Here is a 23,711-nt window from a genome sequence, read left to right as displayed (position 1 = left end):
AGATGTAAGGACAGAATGTCAACATTGAGATGTAAGGACAGAAGTTCAACACTGAGATGTAAGGACAGAAGTTCAACATCGAGATGTAAGGACAGAAGTTCAACACTGAGATGTAAGGACAGAAGTTCAACACTGAGATGTAAGGACAGAAGGTCAACATCGAGATGTAAGGACAGAATGTCAACACTGAGATGTAAGGACAGAAGTTCAACACTGAGATGTAAGGACAGAAGGTCAACATCGAGATGTAAGGACAGAATGTCAACACTGAGATGTAAGGACAGAAGTTCAACACTGAGATGTAAGGACAGAATGTCAACATTGAGATGTAAGGACAGAATGTCAACACTGAGATGTAAGGACAGAATGTCAACACTGAGATGTAAGGACAGAAGTTCAACACTGAGATGTAAGGACAGAATGTCAACATTGAGATGTAAGGACAGAAGTTCAACACTGAGATGTAAGGACAAAAGTTCAACATCGAGATGTAAGGACAGAAGGTCACTTGTGATTAAACATGAGCATTAATTTAAGTGGTTTCTTTGATCACACAGAAAACATATTTATACAGCTCTGTTCATATAAAGCAAAAACAAACAGCTCTTGTAATTAATAATCAGATGTGAAAGTCAGTTAAATCAAACCTCTACAAGTGATTCTTCTTGGAGAACTAACAACAAATGGAAATCACCTGTACCAAAATAGAATAAATCACCTAAATACACTTTTCATTGACAATCTGGACATTGCTATGTTGAGGATTTCATAAAACAAGGCCACTTCCACTTGAATAACACTTTCCAAAAAAGACTTCATGCGTCTTTATCATTTTTAAATTCCTCTATTGACAAAAAGTAAAACTCTGGCCCAATGTTTGTATATTTCTGTTTTACAATAAACCACTTTGTTTTCTGTTGTTATACATCACCAGTCTGGTTTTCTAATAAAAAGGTTCTTTCATTCATTAAACCAGTCTCCTCCTATAACCAGTTCAAATTCTGATGGGAGACAGTCAGGTTCCTTTTACAGAAACAAGAAGAAAAGATGGTCATGGTCCCTGTTTGGCACCCATACATTTCACACCTGAAAATATAATAATGCTGAAATCATAAACTGCTTGCACATATTGTCATATTTTTTCATTCAAGTTAACAGTATAGCTTTTGGAAACATTTTTTGTTTTCAAGCATGCTATAATTAACATTTTTTTCACCTGAATTAGCTCTGAGAAGTCAATCTCTGTATGTTTATATCTAATACTCCCTCATAAACAAAACAGCGTAAACTAAGTAGCAGACCTGCAAACTAATAGAAAACATTTTTCATATACAAACAGCTGAAATGGTTTCTATTGTCCATAGACTACAGAAGTTTTGTATTCCTGTCTGTAAACAATGATAGTGTACTCAGTATATACAGAAACACAATATTGCAGTATTTTGTTATATATTCCATATGACATGCATGTTGTTTTTTTTTAAATGTCATCATGTAGGTATTAACACTATATTATTGTCTATAGTTAGGAGTCTAGCACTAATTAAATTATCATTTCCAGACTGTTTTGTTCTTTTCTGAATTTTATGTAAAAATCAAGTGTTTCATGCATGGTGTGCATTTCTGTCTGTTTATTTGACATTCCAGACAGAACAAATCATACCTTTAATAACTTTTTGCTATGTTTTAAAAGTTATCATTTCTTGAGTATATCTTTGACACTTCTGAAAGTTATCAGATGTAAAATTCATTTCATTTTGAAGACAAAGTGGCCAAGAAAGGGGTGTCTAAACTTCATCTTTTTCATCACAGCAGTAGATGTAGTCACCACAAGATTTTTTTATCAAAAACAATAAAAAACATTAAGAACTATTACTGGTAATATTTCATCCGTCACTGACAGTGGTTTCATGTTTATCTGAACCATTTAATTCAATGTATGTTGGATGTCTGCTTCCCGAATTGGAAGCGTATATATATTAGATACTCGTAGGCAGGGCTTCGGAAATTTGCCGGTTTGTCGGTTTTGGACCGATTTTTGACTTTTCAGACCGATTCGTGAAGTGAAAAAACGAAAAAAATCGGTCCCGTAAAAATGGAGAAAAGTATAAATTTCGGTCTTATATCTCAATACACGATCACCTGCCAAGTAGGAAATTGTTGGTCGCACCTTCAGATAATCAATAAACGTGTCAATCGGTCTGATTGTCACTTTGATAATCGGTCCGTAATTAGCGCGTGACGCAATCAGTGCTCGCGCGGCACATCCGTTAATGTTTGCAGACAGCCGACTGCGGTGTATTAAACATTTTTGACTGGTTTCCTAACGTTTCTGACTGGATCCAAATCATTCGACGGGGATCCACTTCTTTTATTTAGAATCCGACGGATGGTTTATTTCAAAAGGCTATGTTTGATCACGGTAACAAACAAATGGTCGCTGCATTTAATCAAAGAGCTATAATTGTACATTATAGGTCTTTGATTTAATGAGACATCATACGGAAAACCGGTAAAAATATTTTTTATAATTACTTGATTTGAAAAAATTACATGATTCATTTGTTGGGGCTCCAGTTGAAACAAATGCAGAAAATCGTCTTTGCAACCCGATTGTACAAAAAAGAAAAAAATGGACGGGCAACCACGAATGATAAAGAAAACCGGAGTGGCATTGTTTATCAAATCGGTCTTTTAAAAAACGTTTCCAAATGAAATTTTGTTTACATCAGAAGAGAACATATAACTTTATAAAATGTAGTTGCTTATTGAAGTACAACGTAAGTGAAATGAAATATCCGTGGCCAACCCGCGTGACGTTTTGGTACTATACATGCGGGAAATTCGATCTCAGCGTTCAAATAACGTACACATTCGGTCCGCGGCAGAGTATTCTTTAAATACTGAGGCTGTTTAGCAGAGAATATGTGTCGTGTAACTCACTTTGAAGCATTGTATTTTATAGAATTCCGTCAAAGAATGAGGAAACATCACGAAGTATCTGCCGTGTATACAGTATTGAAGTCACGTGCGTTGGCTTTTAGACTAGTTACGCACACGGTGTCAATGCCTCGTATTATCTCGGAAAAACATGGAAATTTAAACAAAGTAACGATCACACATAACACTGAATAACTGTCTTCATTGTATGGTAACGCGCGGTGACTGGTAACTCAGTTTTAATGCATGACATGCTTATTTCTTTACCCTATCACGTTTTACAAAATATGTAATATTGGGAATGCGGTGGGTGGGGTAGCGCCGATGTCAGGATTTTCGTTTCGGACCGATTGAGTTATCAAAATTTCCGGAGCCCTGCTCGTAGGTGCCCTCAAAAAGATAGCTATACAAGCCATATGAGCACGTGTACCTGAAGTGATATTCCCCCATGTCAATTTCTTGGTAACTTTTGTAAACAAATATCACAAGCATCAAATGATCAATTTCAACAAGATTTTCAGTTCTTGTAGAGTGATGTTTCTGAAAGACAGTGAACTTGATTTTAAGAGAAAAAGTGTTTAATGGATTATGAAACTGTAAGGCTATTGTTGTTTTTTCTCCAACCAGTAAATATTTACATTTAACTACCAAGTTGATCAATCTTCCTCATCCTCTATAGGCAGTAAGTTTGGTCCCTCAAAGTTCATCTCCTCCAGGTCTGGTACCATAGAGTCAATTACCTGCTTCTTCTTAGATTCATATATTCCTGAAATATTTCAATACAGTATAGTAGCTTTCCTCTCTGTTTACTACACATACCCTAACTGCTAGATAAACCAAACATGATAAAATTTCCATGTAGATAAAAAGACAGTACAGATCATAACTAAATTTATTTCTAGCATTCTGGAATTTTAACCTTCCAATAGCATTTGCCAAGACGACATGACAAAAACTTTCAGTCTTTAAAGTCAAGCATCGTCCGCTAGATCTGTTTACAGGGGAAGTTGTCATCTATCTGAACAATACAGGTTAGAACCACAGAACAGGAACATCTGTATGACCATCACTGACAAATATGCTGAACCCTGGTGTTAAAATAACACACATGCTAACTACTGACAGACTAGGTTGGAAGGAAGCTTTGATTTCTTAAAGAATCATTTAATGTATTAATATATGAAGCCTACCATCTGGTTCATTTTTCTGCGGTGCACCGAGACTTGCTAAACTTGGTAATCCATTCATATTAATATTATCCTTGTCATGTGACCTTGCCCTACTGAACTGAGAGCCAATCAGAGTCTCTGTATCATCGTTGTCATGGTGTTCCATATCACCGTTTTCTATCACAGTCTTACGTGTTGAGGAGACCTTGTTTTTCTTTTCCCCTTTGTTGGGTTGTCCCCCTTGAGACACTTGAGATAAAAGCATGTATGGTTGTAAATAAGAAGACAAATAACTTTACAAAGGACATTTGATATATTAAATATGTTAGCAAAGAAACTCCTTTTCTAAAACTAAAAACAGCTATACAAGTAAATACTGGTGAATAATGGCAACTTAAGCAAAAACAGAAATAGCTCAATATATTAAGCAAATAATCTTAGTACATTATTTAATCTTTGAGCTGTACATCACATACATTTAATCTTTAAACTCATCTACATCTAATCATTAAACTGTACCAGAGTTATGGAGCTCATGTAAAATGATATTGGAGATGATGAGGAACAACTCTGTTTAAGTTTGAAGCAAGACCATTTAGGGTAAGAGAGATGAAGTGTAACGGCATAAACACTTTAACAAAATCTTGACATAGCTGTCAAAACAGGGGTGAGCAAAATGTTCTCAAAATACTTTGTATAGTCAAGCAAAAGAATTACCATTCAAATTAACAGGTAGACCATCGACAAGCCTGGCACCTTTACTAAGTTTATCACAGAGCAGAGCTATATGTTTCTTCACTTTACTGGTATCCTCTGGTAGTTTAAGAGGTTGTGGGTTGAGAGTCTGATCCTTGGCTGACTTGGCGAGCGTTGTTCTGAGAAGATGTGTCACTGATGCGTCAACGGTCTCTTCCCAGCCCTGAAAATATATGCATACTGTATGATTCCTATACATGCTGCAAAAGTTATTTGTTTGTTGTGTTCGGGTTTAACGTCTTTTTCAACAATTTTTCAGTCATATAAACGACTGTGTCTTACTTGTAGCAGTGAGCACAATGCCCAACTTTATAGTGCTGCCTCACTGGAATATCACGCCATAGACACATGGCATGATACCCCACTTAGTCACATTATACTGACACCGGGCTGACCAGTCCTAGCACTATCCACTTAATGCTGAGTGTCAAGCGAGGAAGCTACTAGTACAATTTTTTACATCTGGTATGACGCGGCCAGGGATCGAACCCACAACCTAAACTCAGTAACTGCATTACCCTATACAAAATATCCTGCTAATAACTTACCATTAAATCATAAATGTTTAAGGATATTACTTTTCTTGGATTTCTTTGGTGCATTAAGTTACTTAATAAAATACCAACCAAAATTAGAATTCTCATTAACTTCATCTTTAAAATTCAAAACCTGCAAATCAATGCTTGGCTTTTATTAATATTTTTACCTGTAGTTATAAATATATAATGAGTCACAATATTGTAAAGCTAAATGCTGAAACACTAAATTCAGGCATTGCTTAGAACTTAGATTTTATCGTATTTCAATTCAATGGAACGATAAATGGCTATCTCCTGACTTCTACACTGTTGTGCTTCCTATTCTACACTGTTGTGCTTCCTATTCTACACTGTTGTGCTTCCTATATCAGAAAATATTTCAAATCTACTTACAGCATCATGGGTGTCCACAACCAAAGGTGTAATACTGGACTTTAATACACCATACTCTTCATCTGACATATTAGTCCACAATTTGAGTATAAAATTAAATAAGTTTGTAGCACAGCTTAAAGCGTTTGAGGCTACTTCAAGAGCCAAATCATTCTCCTGTATAGTCTCTGCAAGGTGTATCAATTGTCTGTACGTCCCTTCTAATAATGTGTCAAGGTTCTGTAACGGTGCAGGCGTTTTGTCTTTGAACCTGGTCAGAAGTCTGCGCTGAATTGCACGGAACTGTGATGCTCTTTGTGACAACATTTCCTTGCAACCTTCTGCATTTACCCTGTGCTGTAAGTGTAAACATGATAAACTGTAGTTTGTGTGTACTTGATTGTGTAAACACTTACAGTAAACAGAGAAGTACTCTGAAGGTGAACATGTATAGGCATCATACAGTATGTATAATTTTTCGGGGCTGGGAGGAGACTGTTGACTCATCAGTGACACATCTTCTCAGAACAACAATCGCCAAGTCAGCCAAGGATCAGACATGCATTATGAATAGTTCTCATACTCTGAAGGTGTTTGGTATGCATATTGAATAATACTTCTACTCTGAAGGTGCCTAACATGCACATTGAAAAGTACTTCTACCAAGAAGGTGTTTGACATGCACAATGTAAAGTACAGCTGAAACCCCCTAAACCAGACAAGCTTGGGACGACTAAAGATTCCGATTTTTCAGAGGATTCCGGTTTGGGGAAGATATCCTCGATTTTTACTGTAAGAGACGTTTATATAGCTGCAGGTGTTTTCTGCTGTTTCATACAGGCATTGTCCTTTGGTACACAATGAATGACAGTTTTTTTCTGTATATGCAAGGGAACATAAACTTATTTGTTTAATCTCTTGTAACCATTCTTTTATTAACGATCTGCTGACAATAATGTGCTATATTGAAGAAAAATGTTTCGTAGTTTATTGAGTAATTGAGTACGGCCTTTTTGTGCATAATTTTCATTTAATTATCACCTTTGCATGTTTAATTTGGTTGTTTTGTGTTTAAAACTATCAAACTAAACTGATAATTCGGTAAATTACCATCAATCTATTCTTTCATAGTCAAATCAGATAATAACCTTCAGTGAAATTAATCAACAACAAATTACCCTCGGTTTAAATCAAACGCATCCTTAACTTGCAATTTCACATTTCTAACACCGCACCGTATGACATGTACACATGTCTCTGTTCAGTAGGGCAAGGTCTCACACAGGCTGAGTAACACTGCTTCTAAACTTGCAATACACTGTCACTAAAATTAGTTTGACCAGAGGCCATGGAAATTAGGTCCGGTTTTTGGAAATGAAAATACGTTGAAAATGACTAAAATTCTGCTAATTTTCGTCCAGTTTCCGGAATCTGGAAGATCCAGTTAAAGAGAGATAGTTCTCTTATGAAAATAGAAGAAGAAAATTCGGGACCAACAGAAATGTCCGATTTTCGGCGGTTTCCAGTTCTAGGAAGATCCGGTTGGGGGGTTTCCACTGTACTTCTACTCTGAAGGTGTTTGACATGCACACTGAAAAGTACTTCTACCCTGAAGGTGTTTGACATGCACAATGAAAAGTACTTTTACTATGAAGGTGTTTGACATTCACACTGAAAGGTACTTCTACTAGAAGGTGTTTGACATGCACACTGAAAAGTACTTCTACTCTAAAGGTGTCTGACATGCACAATGAAAAGTAATTTTACTATTAAGGTGTTTGACATGCACAATGAAAAGTACTTCTACCCTGAAGGTGTTTGACATGCACAATGAAAAGTACTTCTTCCCTAAAGGTGTTTGACATGCACATTGAAAAGTACTTCTACCATGAAGGTGTTTGACATGCACAATGAAAAGTAATTTTACTATTAAGGTGTTTGACATGCACAATGAAAAGTACTTCTACCCTGAAGGTGTTTGACATGCACAATGAAAAGTACTTCTACCCTGAAGGTGTTTGACATGCACACTGAAAAGTACTTCTACTCTGAAGGTGTTTGACATGCACAATGAAAAGTACTTTTACTATGAAGGTGTTTGACATGCACAATGAAAAGTACTTCTACTCTGAAGGTGTTTGACATGCAAACTGAAAAGTACTTTTACTCTGATGGTGTTAGACATGCACATTGAAAAGTACTTCTACTCTAAAGGTGTTTGACATGCACAATGAAAAGCACTTTTACTATGAAGGTGTTTGACATTCACACTGAAAGGTACTTCTACTAGAAGGTGTTTGACATGCACACTGAAAAGTACTTCTACTCTAAAGGTGTCTGACATGCACAATGAAAAGTAATTTTACTATTAAGGTGTTTAACATGCACAATGAAAAGTACTTCTACTCTGAAGGTGTTTGACATGCAAACTGAAAAGTACTTCTACCCTGATGGTGTTAGACATGCACAATGAAAAGTACTTCTACCCTGAAGGTGTTTGACATGCAAACTGAAAAGTACTTCTACTCTGAAGGTGTTTGACATGCACAATGAAAAGTACTTCTACTCTGGTGTTTGACATGCAAATTGAAAAGTAATTCTACTCTGAAGGTATCTGACATGCACAATGAAAAGTACTTCTACTCTAAAGGTGTCTGACACGCACAATGAAAAGTATTGATACTCTGAAGGTGTCTGACATGCACATTGAAAAGTACTTTTACTCTAAAGGTGTCTGACATGCACAATGAAAAGTACTGATACTCTGAAGGTGTCTGACATGCACACTGAAAAGTACTTCTACTCTAAAGGTATCTGACATTCACAATGAAAAGTACTTCTACTCTGGTGTTTGACATGCAAATTGAAAAGTACTTCTACTCTGAAGGTATCTGACATGCACATTGAAAAGTACTTCTACTCTAAAGGTGTTAGACATGCACAATGAAAAGCACTTCTACTCTGAAGGTGTTTGACATGCACAATGAAAAGTACTGATACTCTGAAGGTGTCTGACATGTACAAGACAGACATGCACATTGAAAAGTACTTCTACTCTAAATGTGTTTGACATGTACAATGAAAAGTACTGATACTCTGAAGGTATTTGACATGCACATTAAAAAGAACTTCTGCGCTTAAGGTGTTAGACATGCACACTGAAAAGTATTTCTACTCTGAGGGTGTTTGACATGCAGAATGAAAAGTACTGATACCCTGAAGGTGTTTGACATGCACAATGAAACGTACTTCTACTCTCAAGGTGTTAGACATGCACAATGAAACGTACTTCTACTCTCAAGGTGTTAGACATGCACAATGAAACGTACTTCTACTCTCAAGGTGTTAGACATGCACAATGAAACGTACTTCTACTCTCAAGGTGTAAGACATGCACAATGAAACGTACTTCTACTCTCAAGGTGTTAGACATGCACAATGAAACGTACTTCTACTCTCAAGGTGTTAGACATGCACAATGAAACGTACTTCTACTCTCAAGGTGTTAGACAAGCACAATGAAAAGTACTTCTACTCTCAAGGTGTTTGACATGCACAATGAAACGTACTTCTACTCTCAAGGTGTTAGACATGCACAATGAAAAGTACTTCTACTCTGAAGGTGTTTGACATGCACACTGAAAAGCAATTCTAATCTGAAAGTGTTTGACATGCATATTGAAAAGTACTTCTACATGCATATCTGTTTATTGTCACACACCTACCTTTGCACAAAGTTTGAAGTCAATACCTTGAATGGTATAAAGTTATGCTTCAGGCTAGAAATATGACAGACTAATTTGACCTTTGGAGCTCAACCTGTGATCCTGACATTTGTCCTACCAACCCGGTTTAAGCACTTTGCACATTATCTCACTGCCAACTACTTATATGCCAAACTCAGTATTTTGAATGGCTTTTATACTTCAGACACAAAATATGATGGACAGAGAGACAACATGCCATTGCATGTCCATTTTTCCAAAACGGGCGTATAAAAAGTGAAATACTGCTCACCTCAAAGTGGTTTTCAATGATGTCAAAGTAATCATTCAGGGGTACTTGACCACTGAAATATAGACTGAATCCTCCAATGGTACCCTTGTTGAAGTGGTTGTTGAGTCTAGAGGCAAGATCTCTCGCCACATACCACAGACCTTCAAACAAGTCACATTGCAAGCGGTATCGATCTGTAAGGTAAATTTGGCAGAAATAAAACTCAACTTTCTAAAAACTGCATGGACAATTTTAAACATGGAAGAAAGAAAAATACATATTTTATCTTATACAGACATAACAGCACATTTTTAACATCATTCTATAGGAGCAGCAGACATTCTATATAACATGCAGCCTATTTAAAGATACCGTCACATAAAATAGACAATTCACTGTAAACCTACTTGAAGTTTTTGAAGCGAGTACTGTCACTACAGGTCCACCAAAATACTGGAAACCTAACGCTGCCCCCTGACCTCCAGCATTCTCTCCTAGTAAATCTGAAAAGACACAATGTTTATTCATTTACTATCTGTATATGTAAGAAAAATACTAACTTATTTTCCAGACACTACACTATATGAAATGACACAATATTTATTTACTATCTATATATATATGTAAGAAAACACTAACTGGAACGAAAGTAGAGTTTGATCAAACGTTCACAAATGCCTACTTGTGACCCATATACTAAGCATTTGTTAAGTACCTCTAGGCTTGATTAAGATACATCTAATGCTGATGATGTACTAATAATTTATACAACAAGAGCTGTCCGTAAGACAGCTCGCTCAACTTTTCTCAGAGTTTGACTCTGAATTAGATCTTTGCCATTAAAAAAATTCCAAGTTACAAAAGGACATAATTCTGTTAAAATTCAAATCAGAGTTATGGGAATTGTGTCTCCTGGTGTAGACTTTGATAGAAAATAACTATTTTGAGTTTCAAGTCAAAAGCTTTAATAGTAACAGAGATATTTGACTTTATCAAAATTTTTTTTTAAAAATTCTAAGTTATAAAGAGGCACAATTCTGTCAAAATTCAAATCAGAGTTATGGGAATTGTGTCTCCTGGTGTAGACTTTGATAGTAAATAACTATTTTGAGTTTTAAATCAAAAGCTTTAATAGTAACAGAGATATTTGACTTTATCAAAAATTTTAACAAAAAATTCTAAGTTAAAAAGAGGCATAATTCTGTCAAAATTCAAACCAGAGTTATGGGGATTGTTTCTCCTGGTGTAGACTTTGATGGTAAATAAGTATTTTAAGTTTCAAGTCAATAGCTTTGACAGTAACCGAGATATTTGACTTTATCAAAAACTTTAACCAAAAATTCTAAGTTAAAAAGGGGCATAATTCTGTCAAAATTCAAATCAGAGTTATGGGGATTGTTTCTCCTGGTGTAGACAGCTATTTTAAGTTTCAAGTCAATAGCTTTGATAGTAACAGAGATATCTGACTTTATCAAAACCATTAACCAATGGCGACGGCGACACCGGGGCGAGTGCAATAGCTCTACTTTTTCTTCGAAAAGCCGAGCTAAAAAGCATTTCTCAATTCAAACACCATTATCGGTATTTATGAGTTAATAAGTCTTGTAGAATAAATTCACAGGGATATATCCTGACTGTATTCTCCTTGTGGTGTATTACCAATGCAGACAGTTTAGAATATTCAAAACATGCAAGGACAAAGTACTGAAACAAGAATGGTAGCAATTTTTGTTTCTACAATGCTGGGGCATCACTGTTAACATGATTGTATAATTTAAAATAAACATGTTTTGTGAAGAGTTCTGTATCATAAATATGCAGATACTCTGAGAATGGCCTTTTCTTGGTAACTTGTCTTTCAATTTACACAAAAAAATCTGCCTCTGTTAAGATTAAACACATGACTGGGGGTCATCAAACAATTGCAAGCTTGTATCATAACTTACCTGGGAATATATCATTGAGGCTTACAGGCGGTTTATTAGTATCAAGGGTTATTTTATGGACGGCATTTTTCACAGGTAAAACAGGCCTGACGATCAGCTTCAGTGGAAGCTTGATGTGAGCAGACGCAACTCTTACAGCACCTGAATTATAAAATACAAAAATTGTACAAAAGTAATACTGAGAGAGAATGTGAAAAGAAATATGAACGTTCCATCCAAATGCACTTCTGGTAAAGAGACAAGAGCTCCACAAAGTTGGGCAATATTTGACCTAACACCCTGGTTCTTGCACCTCATCACCACCAACCTACATCTGAATTTTTAAGTCAATACCTTGAATGGTTATTAAGTTATGCTCAAGAGACTAAATATGACAGTTTAAAAAGTAAAAGAATAAGTGCAACTTTAAGTAAACTTTGTTACTATTTTAAGTAAGGTATATACGAGGGCTGTTCGATATGTATTGTCCTTGCACGTGGATCTTGTGTTGAGCGCCATCCTCGTGGCTTATCGCTAAACCACCTGTTAGAGCTATTCATAAGCAATAAATCAATACCAGATTTTACATGTGCATGATTAGGAAAAAGAGGTTTAATTTTGATTTGAAGAAAGGCACTAATTGAATACTGTGTTAAAACGGTGGGAGCGCGAATCGAGAAATCGTCAAAAATACGAGGGTATATAAAATGCCACGTAAAACTCGGACATGCTTCCAAAGAAATTTATGAAGAAACTGTGAATATATATGGTGAAAGTGCAATGTCATAAAGAAGAGTTTGTAGATGGGCTAAACGTTTTGCTTCTGGCAGGGAGGCTGTTGAAAACAACCCTAAAAGTGGACGTATGGTCAGCAGCAGTACCAAACTCGCAGAAGTTAGAATAAAGGAACTGCTAGAAGATTTGTGGTATACTGTTCGTGAATTAGCACAACTAACAGGTGTTTCATTATCAACAGATCACTTTATTTTGCAAAAGAAGTTTCACGCACGGAAGATTTCTGCTCGTTGGATTCCCCATATTCTATCAGATGCGCAAAAACGGTTACGTGTTAATTGTGCCAGGAAATTATTGAAACTATGCAAAAAATTGGAGAAAAACAACTTTTCTGAGATTGTGACTGGAGACAAAACATGGATTTACTTTTACGAACCCTGTCGTAAAATGAGTAATAGAATTTGGGCATTTGAGAACTTGCATTGCTAGAAGAACAATGAGTGTGCGTAAAATGTTGTATGCAATTTTCTTTACTGCACACGGTCCTGCAATACAGGTACCAGTACCAAAGGGAAGGAGTATCAATGCAAGGTTTTACCATGACAAGGTTTTGAAAAAACTGAACAGGTACTTTTGTAAAGGTCGCTCTAAAAGTGGACTGAAGCACCTAAAGCTGCTTCACAACAATGCGCCATCACATAAGGCAACGCTTGTGACAGATTATTTGCATAAACAGCGCGTGACTGTACTGCCACATCCTCCATATTCGCCGGACTTGCAATATACCAGTGCCTAATGAGTATACCTCAAAAGGACTACATCCGGGCATTTCATATATTGATGAGAAGACTGAAACTTTGTATTCTAGCCAACGGAGATTACTTTGAAGGGACGCATTTGAAATAAATATGATTTACTTTGTTATATAAGATTTATAACATGAGTGACAATACATATCGAACAGCCCTTGTAATAATACACTTGAATATCCAAAGCTGTGTGAACTCTGCTATGTTTTATACAAGCAAAATATCTGAACAAATATACCTTCTGTGATATATAATGATATAAATTATGAACAAAATTGTAATATCTGTAATTGTAAGACTGTAAACATTTGTAATTGTATTACTGTGAACATCAGTAATTGTAATACTGTGAACTTTCGTAAATGTAATACTGTAAACATCTGAAAACAAAACTGGGAAGAAACTGTACAACAATCACATCAGTACTTACTTATCTTAATACCATCTTTTTCTGACAAAATGAAATAGTTTTCAATTTAAGACATTACAAAACAACTCTAAAATATATATTTTAACAAGAGCACTACCTTGTGGGTGCAGACGCTCATCTGATTTTTCTGTCTCTGTATAATAGAAATATTGTCCTACCCATAATTTTCTACGTCCAAAAAGGGCCATAATTGTTGCAAAAAGCAGGATGGAGTTATGTTTCTTGCTGTACAGAGTCAGCTTATAATGGTAAACAACTGTTGCAAGTTTCAAAGCAATAGCTTTGATAGTTTAGGAGAAAAGTTTACCTAAACATAAAACCTAACCAATAAATCTGATATTTTCTAAGTCCAAGTCCAAAAGGTGCCATAATTCTCACAAAAAGCAGGACAGAGTTATGTTTCTTGCTGTACAGGGTCAGCTTATGATGGTGAACAAGTGTGGCAAGTTCTAAAGCAATAGCTTTGATAGTTTAGGAGAAAAGCTGACCTAAACACAAAACTTAACCAAGAAATCTGATTTCCTAAGTCCAAAAGGGGCCATAATTCTTGCAAAAAGCAGGATGGAGTTATGTTTCTTGCTGTACAGCAGGGGTCACGCTGTCGATCGCCACTTGAGCCATTTGCGACAAAAAATTAAATGTGGCTCCGAAATTTTCTAATGCCCGAAGCTATGTCTGTCTGCAAAACTACGAATATTGCCAGTTTTACGAACCAAAAGTTGTGAAAAATCAATAATCTGTGGAGACAAACAACATCCGTTATTGATAGGGAGGGAGCCAATTTGCAAAATTTTAATTGGATCAGGCAGTTAATTGGCGATAATTAGATTATTGAATAACAAACTGGATAATTATAATCATCATTTTGTGCGCTTGATACGATTTAATGAGCAATCGGCCGTTAGACGATCTATAGCAAATTTTCTATGACTGCTGAGGGTTAGTTTGGGCAAAAACAAATAAAAAATGCTTTAGATAAGCAGAAATTGTAAGTACTGAATAGCTATGATGATAGAAAAGCAATAAAACATAGGTATTTTATCAAATATTTAACTGTAACTTACGTTTTCTGTATTTGTCACCCGTTTTCGCGACCGTGATTTTCGGATATTTCTGTCATTTCTGATGAGATTTTTTAGTGCAATCTTAATAAAAAGCCAATAAAAAGTCTACATTTAAGAAAAATATGCCAACTGTTGCAAAAGGAGCTCTTATTTTGAAGTAGTTTTCGAGAATAAAACATGCGAAGGCATCAAACCCCACCCACTTATAGGCAATGTGCAAAATAAGACACTGCTTAAACAAAATTTCTTCTTTTTTGACATCTTTATTTTAAATGTGATTTTCAAAAAAAAAATTATTAAATGGCAGATGTTTATAAAAATAATAATTTTAGAAGTTAACAAAAATTGATTTTCTAAATAGCTTTTTAAAGGGTTACGAAGAAATATGTAATAACTACATTAATTTCTTGAGCGGTATGAGTATTTTGGTACATATAATGTAGTCTTACAAGAAGTCAATGCTATGCGCTTCACCGTTGTTGGCCTCATAATTTTATCTTCGGAAAAAGCAGTGGCTCAGAGAAAAAAATTCCCAGTGTGACACCTGGTACAGGGTCAGCTTATGATGGTGAGCAAGTACTGCAAGTTTCAAAGCAATTGCTTTGATAGTTTAGGAGAAAGATTTACCTAAACATAAAACGTAACCAAGAAATCTGATATTTTCTAAGTCTAAAAGAGGCCATAATTCTTGCAAAATGCAGGATGGAGTTATGTTTCTTGCTGTACAGGGTCAGCTACTGATGATGAACAAGTGTTGCAAGTTTCAAAGCAATATCTTTGATAGTTTAGGAGAAAAGCTGACCTAAACATAAAACTTAACCAGGCAACGTCAACGCTGACCAAGTGATGACAATAACCTTTTTTTTTCAAACAAGACGCTCAACTATTAACAAGACGCTCAACTATTCAACAGCCTTGTCAACTGAATGAATACAAAAGTCAAAAAGGGGGCATAATTTAATAAAAAAGCAAAACATGACAGTGGACAAGTGTGTGAAGTTTCAATCCATTCCCATTAGTGGGTACTGAGATACCACCTTACATATAAGAATTTAAACCAAAATCTCCTGTTGAAAAAGGGGCATAACTTTGTAAAATGCAAAGTAGAGTTATTGACCCTTTGCACTGGATGTCACATCTTGACAGTGAACAAGTGTGTGAAGTTTCAATCCATTCCCATTAGTGGTACTGAGATACCAGCATACATATAAGAATTTAACCAAAAATTCCTAAGTTGAAGAAGGGGCATAATTTGTAAAATGCAAAGTAGAGTTATTGACCCTTTGCACTGGATGTCATATCATGACAGTGAACAAGTGTGTAAAGTTTCAATCCTTTCCCATTAGTGGATACTGAGATACCAGCTTACATAAAAAACTTAAAGATGCTCGCTACAGTTTCGTAATTTTTTTCTCAATAATAGATTTTGATGAAATGTTTTGTATTAAAAGATCATGTTATGATGTATTGAACAAGAGGACCATGATGGTCCTGAATCGCTCACCTCTTCCCACATGACCAAGATATTATCAAGATAAAAATTCTGACCAATTTTCATGAAGATCCATTGAAAAATATGGTCTCTAGAGAGGTCACAAGGTTTTTCTATTATTTGACCTATTGACCTAGTTTTCGAAGGTACGTGACCCTGTTTTAAACTTTACCTAGATATCATCAAGGTGAACATTCTCACTAATTTTCATGAAGATCTCATGAAAAATATGGCCTTTAGAGAGGTCACAAGGTTTTTCTATTTTTATACCTACTGGCCTAGTTTTTGACTGCACATGACCCAGTTTCGAAACTGACCTAGATATCATCAAGGTGAACATACAGATCAATTTTCATGGAGATCCACTGAAAAATATGGCCTCTAGAGAGGTCAAAAGATTTTAATAATTTTAGACCTACTGACCTAGTTTTTGACCGCAGTTGACCCAGTTTCAAACTTGAACTAGATATCATCAAGATGAACATTCAGACCAACTTTCATACAGATCCCTTGAAAAGTATGGCCTCTAGAGAGGTCACAAGGATTTTTTATTATTTGACCTACTGACCTAGTTTTTGATGGCACGTGACCCAGTTTCAAACTTGACCTAGATATCATCAAGATGAACATTCTGACCGATTCGTATGGAGATCCAAGTATGGCCTCTAGAGAAGTCTCAAGGTTTTTCTATTTTTAGACCTACTGACCTAGTTTTTGACCGCACATGACCCAGTTTCGAACTTGACCTAGATATCATCAAGATGAACATTCAGACCAACTTTCATACAGATCCCATGAAAAATATGGCCTCTAGAGAGGTTACAAGGTTTTTCTATTATTTGACCTACTGACCTAGTTTTTGAAGGCACGTGGCCCATTTTCGAACTCGACCTAGATATCATCAAGGTGAACATTCTGACCAATTTTCATGAAGATCTCATGAAATATATGGCCTCTAGAGAGGTCACAAGGTTTTTCTATTTTTAGACCTACTGACCTAGTTTTTGACCGCACATGACCCAGTTTCGAAACTGACCTAGAAATTATCAAGATGAACATTCAGACCAACTTTCATAAAGATCCCAAGAAAAATATGGCCTTTAGAGAAGTCACAAGGTTTTTCTATTATTTGACCTACTGACCTAGTTTTTGACGGCACGTGACCCAGTTTCGAACCTGACCTAGATATCATCAAGATGAACGTTCTGACCAATTTTCATGAAGCTCCATTGAAAAATATGGCCTCTAGAGAGGTCACAAGGTTTTTCTATTTTTAGACCTACTGACCTAGTTTTTGATGGCACGTGACCCAGTTTCGAACTGGACCTAGATATCATCAAGGTGAACATTCTGACCAATTTTCATGAAGATCTCATGAAATATATGGCCTCTAGAGAGGTCACAATGTTTTTCTATTTTTAGACCTACTGACCTAGTTTTTGATGGCACGTGACCTAGTTTCGAACTTGACCTAGATATCATCAAGATGAACATTCTGACCAACTTTCATAAAGATCCCACAAAAAATGTAACCTCTAGAGTGGTCACAAGCAAAAGTTTACGGACGGACGCACGCACGGACGACGGACGCTGCGTGATCACAAAAGCTCACCTTGTCACTATGTGACAGGTGAGCTAAAAATGAAATAAAAATACTAGGTCACCAGCTTTGTTTCAATTTAATTTGCCCCTAGATATGATGCTATTTTAAACATTTTTCAAAATTTCTATACTCCTAAAATATATTTCAGTAAAGTACAATAACTAGCATATATTTGGTATCTAAGTATTTTTATAATGGAAAACAATATATCTATTTGAAACATGTTTGACTGCACTATATTGCACATGGGTTTAATCACAATGTTCAGCTGCTCTAAAACTGCACATGGGTTGAATTGGGTTCAATCAAAATGATCAAATCATCCCACCTATCATATAACAAATTAGAACAATAGTCTTTTTACTTGTGAATAGTAGAAGTCAGTTACTGAATTATGTTAATACTCAACTACAAGTGGGTAGTTATCTCCCTTTAATTATAATAATGATTTTAATATAATATGGTGTAGGTCACCATAAGCAAGTTATTTGTATGAACACCACAAAATGCTTTCAGTAAGATATGGGAATGTAACTGCAAGAAAATCATCAACAGTATTTCACAGAAATTGCTTTTAGTAAAAATACAGGAAGTCATTGTAAGAAAAGTATCTATGAACATTTAATAACAAATTATTTTTATCATAATAAGGGAATGGTCATTGTATCATCTATGCTCATTTCACTTCAAATTTAGCATTAACTTTTTTAAGTCTAAATTTAGTAATTTCTGCAAGTAATAAACTTGGAAAACAAAGATACAGAACTTTTAACATCTGTTAAATATTTTGCTTTGAACATACCAGATGGGAAAATAGGTCATTAATATTTCATTAAGTATCATCAAGATGTTACCAGGTTCAAAAGTGCTCAATTAAGATAAAATCTCAACCCATGTATATACTCCTGGACAGATGACATTTGGACAGCAAAGAATTAATAAGTAGGTATATCTGACTTTGAACATGTACACAGAAAGTCTACATTATTACCTGTAGTACTGACAGAAAGTCAACATTATTACCTGTAGTACTGGCAGAAAGTCTACCTAATTACCTGTAGTACTGACAGAAAGTCTACATTATTACCTGTAGTACCGATTGAAAATCTACATTATTACCTGTGGTACTGACAGAAAGTCTACCAGTGTTTTTTTTCTGGCCAATTTGGGGCCGAAATTGGGCCCCAATCCCATTGGCAAACAGTATGTTTTTTTCCCAATTTCAAAGCTAAAATTCCCAAAGTTAAATTTTTCTCACTTTTTTAAAACTTTTTCAAACAAGACTGTAACTTTGAAACCTTAAAAGACAATTGCTTGCTTAATGCTTAATGATAAATTTATGACCATTTTTTTCTTAAGTGTGACATTTTAAGGATGACTACCCATAATAGGCCTCAGTTTCACCAAAAGCGTACATACAACTTGATAATGTAAGCTTTGAAATTGTCAAACGATAGAAATAAGGTGCATATTGACAAGTAATATAGTGACAGAAGTTCTCAAAACTTTCCTTTAAATTACCTCCCCTGATAATGTTGGTTTTTTCATGAGTTATCTCCCCTGAAAACTAGAAAAATATAATTTTCTCCTTTTCCCTACGGGGAATTTTAGATTTCTTTTTGATATTTATATCAGAATCATATAATGCAGCTTTCTACCGCAAAATTTTCTCGAAACTCAAGGTCAGATTCTCATAATCAAAGAAATTATATATTTCCCATAGGCATCAGTGTTAACTTCAATACCGATTATCTCCCAAAAAAATGATAAAATTCGAAAAATCTCTTGGTGAAACGTTTTTGATTTTGAATATCTTTAAAGTGACCAAATTTCATTTAAATATTACCATCCAGTTACAAGATATGAAATATGGCTATTACACCATGTCATCCTTAATAGAAAATATGACTTTTGACAATTCTCAATTTACTACGCATATTTCCCAGTTGTAAAGGCCCCAGCCTCATTCCCAAATCAGTGGAAAACAAGAAGCTGCGTTCAATAAATGCTTGATGCCCCCGGTGGCATCCTTGTTGATACAAAGCAACCTAAGTCCAAAACGAGGTCAAGGTCAAACTGAGGTCAGGTGATGTTTGAAGATGAGGAATGGTCACAGGTTACATCTGTATTAGTATCAAGTCATTCTAGTAAGGGGTGTTGATGGTAGACGAAATGGTCCCATTTGGTTAACCAAGAAATGGCCCATACAAAGCATCCTAAGTCTAAAACGAGGTCAAGATCAAGGTCAAACTGAGGTCAGGTGATGTTTGAAGATGAGGAATGGTCACAGGTAACATCTGCATTAGTATCAAGTCATTCTAGTTTGGGGTATTGATGCTAGACGAAACGGTCCCATTTGGTTAACCTCGTACGGACGTACGAACGTCCGGACGGACAGACAGATGGACAAACGGACAGGACAATCACTGCCTCCAGCATCAGTAATGCCGGGGGCATAAAAACACTGTCTACATTATTACCTGTGGTACTGGTAGAATGTTTACCTAATTACCTGTAGTACTGACAGAAAGTCTACCTAATTACCTGTAGTACTAACAGAAAGTCTACATTATTACCTGTAGAACTGACAGAAAGTATACCTAATTACCTGTAGAACTGACAGAAAGTCTACATTATTACCTGTAGTACTGACAGAAAGTCTACATTATCACCTGTAGTACTAGCAGAAAGTCTACCTAATTACCTGTAGTACTGACAGAAAGTCTGCCTTATTACCTGTAGTACTGACAGAAAGTCTACATTATTACCTGTAGTACTGACAGAAAGTCAACTTATTACCTGTAGAACTGACAGAAGGTCTACATTATTACCTGTAGTACTGACAGAAAGTCTACATTATTACCTGTAGAACTGACAAAAAGTCTACCTAATTACCTGTAGAACTGACAGAAAGTCTACATTATTACCTGTAGTACTGATGTACTTTGCTGACACCTCAGCTGAAAGGTCTGAGGGCAAGGCTTTTCCTCGAATGAAAAATGCACAGAAAGACTCTGACGGTTGGTTAGGATCTGGAAAAAAAAACACAGTAAAATGAAACATGGGTTTGAAAACTTTGTAACAACTTCATAACTGCTTTCCTACATTCTTGCATACCTTGGAATATAAACAATTTCTATTCCAATACACACAATTATACCAAGGAAGGTTAAGAATTTCTACTTTAATACACACAACTATACCAAATAAGGTAAACAATTTCTATTTTAATACACACAATAATACCAATTTCTACAATTTCTATATGCACAAGTTTACCTAGAAAGGTACACAATACCTATTTTTATATGCAAAAGTATACCTTGGAATATAAACAATTTCTACATTACACACACACAAGCAGTGACAGAAGCATACCTTGTATCATAAACAATTGCTGCTACTGTTGGCAGTGCTTGCAGCATTAAACTTAACCTACCACCATACAGTGACTTCTGCAACTGTTGGTAGTGCTAGCAGCAGTAAACTTACCATACTACCATACAGTGACTTCTGCGACTGTTGGTACTGCTAGCAGCAGTAAACTTACCATACTACCATACACTGACTGCTGCGACCGTTGGTAGTGCTAGCAGCAGTAAACTTAACCTACTACCATACAGTGACTTCTGCGACTGTTGGTAGTGCTAGCAGCAGTAAACTTACCATACTACCATACAGTGACTGCTGCGACTGTTGGTAGTGCTAACAGAAGTAAACCTGCCAGTGACTGTTACAACTGCCGACACAGTAGTAGCAGCAGTTGAGTATCCATTAGAACACACTCTGTACTCACCTACTGCAGTTATATTGAAGGAGTTCAGATTGGCTGCTAATGGCCATTCCACATGAATTGATAATTTTATATTTTCTAGGAGTAAACGCGACTTCAACTGGATCTGTAAGAAAACATGTATCATCAAAATAAAAACAGTTTTGCATTTTGTAAAACAACATCCATATCTCAGTCCTCCCCAGTGACTTAAAAAAATCGAAACCATTGTTAATACACGCCAATACAAAGTATTAAATCTCAATTTAGGCTGTGTGATGGTCATAAAATGTTCAAATCACTAACAGTCATGTCAAGGTTAACATGGCATAAGTGTCAGGCAATGAAAAGCAAATTTGGAAAAACCATTAGTGACCCGAAAATCAACAGGATTCTTCTGCTCTGCATGTCCAATCATCTGCAGAAATTTGTAACAGTCACTAACCCATTTACAGCAATATGTAACAGCCACAGGCCTAGTTACAGTATTGCGTAATAATCACTAGCCAGATTGTAGTAGTGAAACTTTGTGTACAGTTTTGCTGAACAGCACAGAGGAGAACAGTCAAACAGCAGACAGAACAGGCAACACAAATTATATCTTCCTTGAATTTTATGGGAGCATAAGAAACATGATATTTTAATTTTAGTAAATCCAGGGTTCTGCCTAGGATAAACAAGAGCACCGCCTTGCGGGTGCTGACGCTCATCTGATTTTTTTGTATAAAAGAAATATTGTCCTACCCATGATTTTCTAAGTCTAAAAAGGGCCATCATTCTTGCAAAAAGCAGGATAGAGTTATGTTTCTTGATGTATAGCACCTGCTTATGATGGTGATAAACTGTTGCAAGTTTTAAAGCAATAGCTTTGATAGTTTATGAGAAAAGTTGACTTAAACATAATACTCAACCAAGAAAATGATTTTCTAAGTCCAAAAGGGGCAATAATTATTGCAAAATACAGGATGGAGTTATGTTGCTTGCTGTACACGGTCAGCATATGATGGTGAACAAGTGTTGCAAGTTTCAAAGCAATAACTTTGATAGTTTAAGAGAAAAAGTTGACCTAAACATAAAACTTAACCAAGAAATCTGATATTTTCTAAGTCCAAAAGGGGCCATAAATCTTGCAAAAAGCAGGACGGAGTTATGTTTCTTGATGTACAGGGTCAGCTTATGATGGTGAACAAGTGTTGCAAGTTTCAAAGCAATAGCTTTGATAGTTTAGGAGAAAAGTTGACCTAAACATAAAACTTAACCAAGAAATCTGATATTTTCTAAGTACAAAAGGGGCCATAAATCTTGCAAAAAGCAGGATGGAGTTATGTTTCTTGCTATACAGGGTCAGTTTATGATGGTGAACAAGTGTTCCAAGTTTCAAAGCAATAGCTTTGGTAGTTTAGGAGAAAAGCTGACCTAAACATAAAACTTAACCAGGCAACGCCGACGCAGACGCCGACGCCGACAACCGCTCAAGTGATGAGAATAGCTCATCATTTTTTTTTTTTCAAAAAATCAGATGAGCTAAAAATGGTGAGGACACATGTCCCCTTGGTATGAAAATCTTGGGGACAACAACTTTTGACCATATGTCATTGAAATAACACAGTAACATCACTAAAATTGAAGTCCTTATTTTAGTCCAACCATTGAAACTCTATATCAACTTTCCTGAAATTTGGATTCACTTTCCTTTATGACTTCATCCGAATTTTCTGCACCCCTTGTGGTTTGATTTTGTGAGACAGCAAGTTTGGAATGGTAGACAGATTTTAAGCAGTCAACGGGTGCACTTTCAATTTCATCTGCCGGGAGTGGGTGAAGAACGGTAAACACCATCGGGTCTGTGTGGTATATCTGGCTTTTTACAAAGCGACATGAAGTATTCGGTTGTTAATCATTGGACCAATCTGACTTAAGTACTTGATCTTCTAAACGAAGATCTGAGAACGACCCATTCACATTCGTCTTCTGTATATTTTGGATTTCCAGCATTGCTATTTTTATTTTATCCAATCAGACGACTTGTTCGAATGTCGAAGAGTAAGAAAAATGTGCAGTCATTCCAGGGCTCGAACCCGGGATCCCTCGCTTACAAAGCAAGTGGCC

General features: G+C 35.9%; 2 protein-coding genes across 2 annotated transcripts in view; one reads left to right on the top strand and one right to left on the bottom strand.

Annotated features, from left to right (window-relative positions):
• The window catches only part of LOC123537866 (protein PTHB1-like), a 75,754-nt gene continuing 52,043 nt past the window's right edge, over positions 1-23,711 (bottom strand). The window contains exons 16-23 of the mRNA XM_053530204.1: positions 11,719-11,859; positions 10,180-10,275; positions 9,794-9,966; positions 5,798-6,133; positions 4,827-5,028; positions 4,131-4,358; positions 3,579-3,706; positions 1-1,086 (exon numbers count right to left, since the gene is read on the bottom strand). Of these exons, the coding sequence (XP_053386179.1) occupies positions 3,597-3,706; positions 4,131-4,358; positions 4,827-5,028; positions 5,798-6,133; positions 9,794-9,966; positions 10,180-10,275; positions 11,719-11,859 (1,286 nt within the window). The 3' untranslated portion in view covers positions 1-1,086; positions 3,579-3,596. The remainder of the gene's footprint in view (positions 1,087-3,578; positions 3,707-4,130; positions 4,359-4,826; positions 5,029-5,797; positions 6,134-9,793; positions 9,967-10,179; positions 10,276-11,718; positions 11,860-23,711) is intronic.
• Positions 16-531, top strand: LOC123538131 (major royal jelly protein 5-like). The gene has a single exon (XM_045322097.2). The coding sequence runs from the start codon at positions 16-18 to the stop codon at positions 529-531; it is 516 nt and encodes a 171-aa protein (XP_045178032.2).

The sequence above is a fragment of the Mercenaria mercenaria genome, chromosome 18 (assembly GCF_021730395.1).
Source record: "Mercenaria mercenaria strain notata chromosome 18, MADL_Memer_1, whole genome shotgun sequence".
Taxonomy (NCBI): domain Eukaryota; kingdom Metazoa; phylum Mollusca; class Bivalvia; order Venerida; family Veneridae; genus Mercenaria; species Mercenaria mercenaria.
Note: the sequence above shows the minus strand (reverse complement) of the source record. Positions and strands in the feature narration are given on the sequence as shown.